Below are 6,448 nucleotides of genomic sequence, written 5' to 3'. Positions count from 1 at the left end.
CTCATATGACCAGATGAGGTGAAGGCCTGTTGAGATGTCAGCCCAGACCCTGCTTGCAGGAATCATTGGACTATCATGGCCATGGTAGACCCCAGACCCGATGAAGGAGAAGGTAAGCAGGGGGGCAGGAGGAGACCTGCTGCAGCAGGAGGTGATCCATGTGGTCCAAAGCACACGGAGGGATGGCAAAGCCTCGCCTGGGGAGCCGGAGGGGTGAGGGGGGGCAGAGGCGGCAGCACGCGACTGATGTGGCTGCGCTGCTCCGCTCCGAGCCCGCACTCCCAGAGCAGCTCCTGGAGCGGAGCCGGCAGTTGCACAAGCGCAGATGGGGGGAAGAGGCTGCAGGGGCTCTGCCAGACCCGCTCCATGGCCCCGTGATTCCCGGTGCTGGTGCTGAGCCCCTCGGTGTCCACCTGGGCGAGGAGCGCAGCAGGGCCAATGTCTGGTGATCCCAGCCAGCCCTGGGCGCAGCTGTAGACTCTCAAGTCCCTATTTCTGGGGGCAATTTCAGCTCTAGATCCTGTTCTTCCTCTCTTGCTCACCCCTCTGATGGCACAGGGAAGGGGCATCACCCTCTGTGGATCCCCCCTTCCCAGCAGGGTGGGGGAGCCCTGGAGGGGCCATTCGTTGCTGCTTTCCCCCCATCACAGACATGGGGCTGGCTGAGGTGGGCTCTGACTCCTGGCTGGGGAGTTTCCACACTCCAAACCATTCCCAGCAGTTGCATCTTGTTGCCTTCGTTTCCAGACACAGCTGCGCTCCAGGGCCAGGGGAGGACCTTGTATAAATCAGGGCTTTGCCGGCTGCTTGGGGCTTATTGTTGTAGTTTAGGAGGAAAGGGACAGGAGGTAGAAGAGAGGACCCGTGCCCGGGGGCTGAGGTTCTGAGCAGCAGAGGCTTGGATGCAAAGTGCCAATCCAGGGGTTAGGCTGCAGGCACAGGGTGTCTCTTGAGGAGTGGACCCTGTGCACTTGCTGGCACTAGCCGTGCTGCTGCTCCTCCATCAAGGCCGATATGTGAGCTGGGTGTGTTCCTGTGGCTCCCAACTCTGCTCTCATAAAGAAATCCATTTCCTCCCCAATCTTCAAGCTGTTGGGTGTTCCTTGCTTTTGGGAGGTGCTTTAAAGCTGACTGCCAGAGCCGTGGGCTTGCGAAGAGCAGAAGCTGGCTGCACGATGCTGAGCTCAGGTCTTCCTCCTGTTGTCCTATTGCTCACAGTGCTGGAGCTGAGCTCTGCTGCTGGAGCATCCCTGAGCGATGAGGAAAAGAAGATCATCTTGGATGGGCATAATAAGTATCGCTCCCAGGTCTCTCCTCCTGCCATGGACATGCTGAAGATGGTAAGTGGCTTTTATCGCAGAGGGGGCTTGTGTAGTGCAAGCCTCAATCTTAATGCTTGAAGGGATTGGGGTTTTCTTAAGGGAGGAAGAGCAGTTCTTGTGTAGGGTTACAACTAAGTGTCAATGCCTCTAAAGAGATTAGTTTCTCTTCACCTATAGAGATGTTTCTGATCATTTCTGGAAGTTCCAAAGTGTAATCTGGGTGCCCTGATGCAGCTCACTCCCATGAGTGCCCAGTGGAGCTCGGTGTGATGGGGAGGATGGAGGAGGATGTCCTGCTGAGCAGGCATCGCCTGGCGCCTTTCATTGGCCTTTTGTCTACAGGAGGGAACATCGACTTCAACCATGACAACCAGGTCATTCAGCTTTTGGGGCTTTCCATCCTGCTCTGCATCTTCACGATGACTTGTGCGTGGCTCTTGGAGATGAGGGATCCCCTGTTTGCTTGGGGAAACTGAGTCAGGTGCCCACCATGGCGTGTGGCTGCAGTGGGAGCAAACCTGAGCTCTCAAGCTTTTTGTCTTGTTCACCCCCCTGATTTGATCAACATTTGGCTATAGTGCTCTATACCACATGTGGGGGTTTCTCACTCTTCACAGAACAGTGAGAGGAGGATGGCTGTTTGTCACGGAGAGCTGGAGCTCCTTCCCCTCTCTGTCCCAGTCTGCCTGGAGCAGACCTCCCAACAGTTGTCCAGGCTGAATTAGACCTTTGTGGGCTGGTAAATGGGAGCTTACTGACCAAACGAAGCAAAAAGCTATGTGCAGGTACAGGAGGTCTGACTCGTGGCTTCAGACTCAAAGGGGACAAAGCCTGAACCCTGAGGATCATGATCCCACAGACACCCACCAGAGCAAGGCACAGAAAACTCAGAGTATAAGGACTTTGGAATCAAAGCCTTAAAGAAAGCCCGAGGGAAACAACTTCTGCAGGTCCTTAAGTCAGCAGCAGTTCTGAGCCAGGGACTGCTGCTCCTGGCTGAAGCTGTGATTGAGGATCATGTGCTTTGAGATGCTCCTTTCCTCTCCTCTTGCTTTGCTACTGCTTAAGCTCACAGGACCCAGAGCCAAAGGGGTTGATTTTGTAAGCACAACACATGTTTAGCTCGCAGCAGCCCTGACACCTCCTTGGTAGAGGTTTTCCAGGAGAGCTCCATCCTCACCTCCCTCCACGATGCTTCCTCCAGCTCTCTTTGCCTCCGAGCTCACCCGCTGCTGTGGCACCGTGCCCGGCTGAGGTCACCCCTTGCTTCCATGCGGGACAGTGCTCTGGGGGCTGTGGAAATGGTGACGGGGGGGAGCAGAGCCTGAAGCCAATCTTGTTTTGAATGAGGCAAACCCTGCAGGTGCGAGTCCCTGTTCATAGACCCAGCTCCGTGCCAGGGGTGTGCGCTCCAAAACTGGGCCTCAGTCACCACTCTCAGCCTGGCTTGTGGCCATGGTGAGAGGTCAACCACCACCTGTGCCCCCATACAGATCCCTCAGTGCTTCCTTCCCCTCTAGTCCCTTAGGGCTGCTGCTCAGGGGCTCATCCGCACCCCCTCGACACCCTGATGGGGACATACCCTGCACCAGGGCCATGCCCTGTTCCATGTTGGACCTATCCCTGGCTCCAGCTGGGAAGGTCCCCCCTTAGGAGCCCCTGTTTGCTGGGCTGCCTTCCCAGCAGAGCTGCTGTCTCCATCAAATGGTGTAAGGACGGTCCAAGCAGCTGCGGTTTAGGACTCCCTGTGTGCACCCCTGGGAGAAAACCTCTCCTCCTCCTCCTGCATACGAGTGTGGTCGGTGGGCTCAGCCGGCGATGGGGCCGCAGCACCCCGAGGGGGCTCCTGGCAGACGGTCAGCCTTCCGCATCTCCGATCCAGGCAGACGGATGATGTTACCCAGGAGCGTGTGCTCCCGGGCTCTGTGCTGTGTCCTGCTCCCCTCCCATCCCCACCCTGCTCAAAGAGGGGTGGTCCCAGGTTCCCCTCCTGTGTGACCCCCTTTCTTCCATCCATCTTCACAGTTTCTCTGTGCTGAGCTGGGGATGCTCCAGGATGATGGTGTGTTAGAAGCTGGTGAAGAGCCTGGAGCACAAGTGTGATGAGGAAGGGCTGAGGGACCTGGGGGGTTTAGTGTGGAGAAGAGAAGGCTCAGGGGGGACCTGATCGCTCTCTGCAACTGCCTGACAGGAGGATGGAGCCAGGAGGGGGCTGGTCTCTGCTCCCAAGGAACAAGGGATGGGGCAAGAGGAAACGGCCTCAAGCTGCCCCAGGGCAGGTTTAGCTGGAGCTGAGGAACAATTCCTGGCCCAGAGGGTGCTCAGGCATTGGAACAGGCTGCCCAGGGCAGGGCTGGAGTCACCGTCCCTGCAAGGGTTCACAGCCCGGGTAGCCGAGGCCTCAGTGCCAGGGGTTAGTGGTGGCCTTGGCAGTGCTGGGGAAGGGCTGGACTGGATGAGCTTAAAGCTCTTTTCCAACCTGGTTCATTTTGTGATTCTATATGCTCTGGGCAAGGCTGTGACAGTCATGCTGATGCACTGCCCTCCTGTTTGACCCATAAGCTAACGTCTGGATTGTGCTGGCACTTACTTTGGAGCTCCTGAGGACTATGCTGGGTTAGGAAATTGTGGCCAGAGAGATCCTTCATACATGTCCTTGTTCACCTTGAGAGCCCCGTGTCCCTCTCTGCATGTTGACCCCGAGCTCCTTTCAGAGCTGGGATGCGGAGCTGGAGGCCTTTGCTCAAGCCTATGCAGAGAAGTGCATCTGGGACCACAACAAGGAGAGGGGCCGCCGGGGGGAAAACCTCTTTGCTATGGCCCCAACCCTGGACCTGGAATTCGCTGTGGAAGACTGGAACGGGGAGGAGAAATACTACAACTTGTCAACTTCCACGTGTGTCTCCGGGCAGATGTGTGGCCACTACACCCAGGTACCAGGCTGCAGGGTAGAGGGAGGGGGCTGTTGGGCTCCCGAAGTCTTTGGAAAGGGATGGGGAACCAGGTAGGAATCGTGATGATACAGGGGTACCTGGGCATGGTCCATGACAAGCTCTACAGCCCTTTTCGGGCTACTCAGCAGAGCTGGGCACCAGCTTGTCTTGGACAGAGATATGAGGTTTCAGTGTTGAGTGGGAGCAAAGTGGAGCAGAGATGATGGTGTAAGTGTGAGTATGGATGTATAGAGGGTTCCAGGACCAAAGCAAAGATGGTGATGCTCTATCTGGCTAGCAAAGACGGTAAGAAAGCTGTGGCACTTGGCTATCCAACCTGCAACCCCAGGCTGGTCCAGACAGGGGCAAGGGATAGGATCCTGAATGCTAAAGTGATGTTGGGATGTGGGATCTGGAGCACACACTAAGGGATGAGGAAGACATTGGTGCAGTGATGGAGCAATATCAGGGGACAGGATGCCAACAGAGCATCATTTTAAACTGAAACAGGGGTAGTTCAGGTTGGATCTAAGGCAGAAGCTCTTCCCTGTGAGGGTGCTGAGGCGCTGGCACAAGGTGCCCAGAGAAGCTGTGGCTGCCCCATCCCTGGCAGTGTTCAAGGCCAGGTTGGACACAGGGGCTTGGAGCAACCTGCTCTAGTGGAAGGTGTCCCTGCCCGGGGCAGGGGTTGGAGCTGGATGAGTTTTAAGGTCCCTTCAACCCAAACCAGTCTGGGGTTCTGGGGTTCTTTCTGCCTCCACCCAACCACCTCACCTTCACCCCTGGTCTTTGCCTCAGGTGGTCTGGGCCAGCACACACCAGATTGGCTGTGGAGCAAAGTTCTGTGAGAAGATCGATGGCATCGAAACCGAGGGCATGTACCTGCTCGTTTGCAACTATTACCCCCCGTAAGTCCCACACCTCGTGTGGTTGGTGCATCTCGATGGGGCTTCTATGCTGGAAATGTCCTTCCTTCAGCCCTTACAGCAGAGCAGGGTTTGGCCTTGCTCAGGAACAAAGGCGAAGTGATTCCCAGAAAGGTCTCTGTTATCTTGGGTTGGTCGCAAAGGAAGGAAGGGTTGTCTGGTGATCCCTGCCCATGACTGCAACTGCTGAGGTCTGGTTCGGCTCCTGGCACAGACCTGGGGAGGGACTTTTACCCCAAAGAGCTCCCCAAAGCTGATGTCATCGTAGCTGAGACACAAACAGCAGCTCCCTGCTCTGTGCCTTGCTCTTCCCTGCTGGCAGCAGCGGTCACCTTGGATGGAGAAGCCCATTTGCACCATCAGAAATGGTTGACATGGGAGGAGAGGTGGGTGCCCACTTGCAAAGCCCTGGGACTAGCCTTGGGGACCACTCACTTGGAGCTGGTGGCACCAACAAGAGCAGTTGGTCACTGCAGACTTTTGTAGGGATCTAGAGCAGAAGGGAGACAAAATCTCCTATCCAAATGCCCATCTCCTGCCCTGTTCTAGGTGTGGTGAAGGATCTGCTCCATGAAGCTGTCTCCCTGGTTTTAGCAGCCTCAGTGTCAAGCTGTTGAGTGAACAGCACTGACAGTGTGGCAGGAGACCAGGACCTGTTCTTTACATTAATCCTGAGTTCTGCCTTGGCTGGGATATCCCAGTTGGAGCAGACCCCCACTCTGGGATGGGTGTTTCCCCCTCTCCTCACACTTCTTTTTCCTGGCATCTTCTGCTTCCAGGGGTAATATGAAAGGCCGAAAACCCTACAAGGAAGGACCCTCATGTTCACAGTGTCCCGAGGGCAGAGTCTGTGTCAACTCCTTGTGTGGTAGGTGAAGCAAAGTGGTGTGTGTGGGACTCAGACCCCTGCACTGGGGTCCAAGCTCTGAACGTCCTGGAGCTATTGGGAAGCTCTGGACCAGCAGCTCCAGGGCTGGACCATGAGACATGAGGTGTGATAGCAACCTCTCCATGAGGAGGATGGGACAAAGACCTCGAATCCCCTTAGGCAGCAATCTTTGCCCCATGAGGATGCCTCTGGAGGAGCAGGAGGTTGTGTGAGGGGCATGGGGGCCAGCCACATTGACCAGAGAGGGGTCGGCTGCTGCTTCAGCCCCGCTGGCTTCTGCTGGTCCTGTTCAGTGCAGGGGGCTGTTGAGGTGAGGTGACACCAGCCCTAACTCGTGGCACTTTTCATCTCTTACCAGAACCCACTGTAGAAGAGACC

At 56.3% G+C, this 6,448-nt stretch overlaps 1 protein-coding gene across 1 annotated transcript; it reads left to right on the top strand.

Annotated features, from left to right (window-relative positions):
* Positions 1 to 1,175: 1,175 nt before the first annotated feature.
* Positions 1,176 to 6,445, top strand: PI16 (peptidase inhibitor 16; the record flags this gene model as incomplete). The annotated part of the gene is made up of 5 exons (XM_010017317.1): positions 1,176 to 1,340; positions 4,037 to 4,255; positions 5,054 to 5,163; positions 5,961 to 6,049; positions 6,429 to 6,445. Coding segments are annotated over exons 1-5 (600 nt in total), but the record flags the coding sequence as incomplete, so codon positions are not given.
* Positions 6,446 to 6,448: the final 3 nt, after the last annotated feature.

This window comes from Nestor notabilis, unplaced genomic scaffold (genome assembly GCF_000696875.1).
Source record: "Nestor notabilis isolate BGI_N333 unplaced genomic scaffold, ASM69687v1 scaffold13516, whole genome shotgun sequence".
Classification (NCBI taxonomy): Eukaryota; Metazoa; Chordata; class Aves; order Psittaciformes; family Psittacidae; genus Nestor; species Nestor notabilis.
This window is presented reverse-complemented; position numbering and strand designations above follow the sequence as displayed.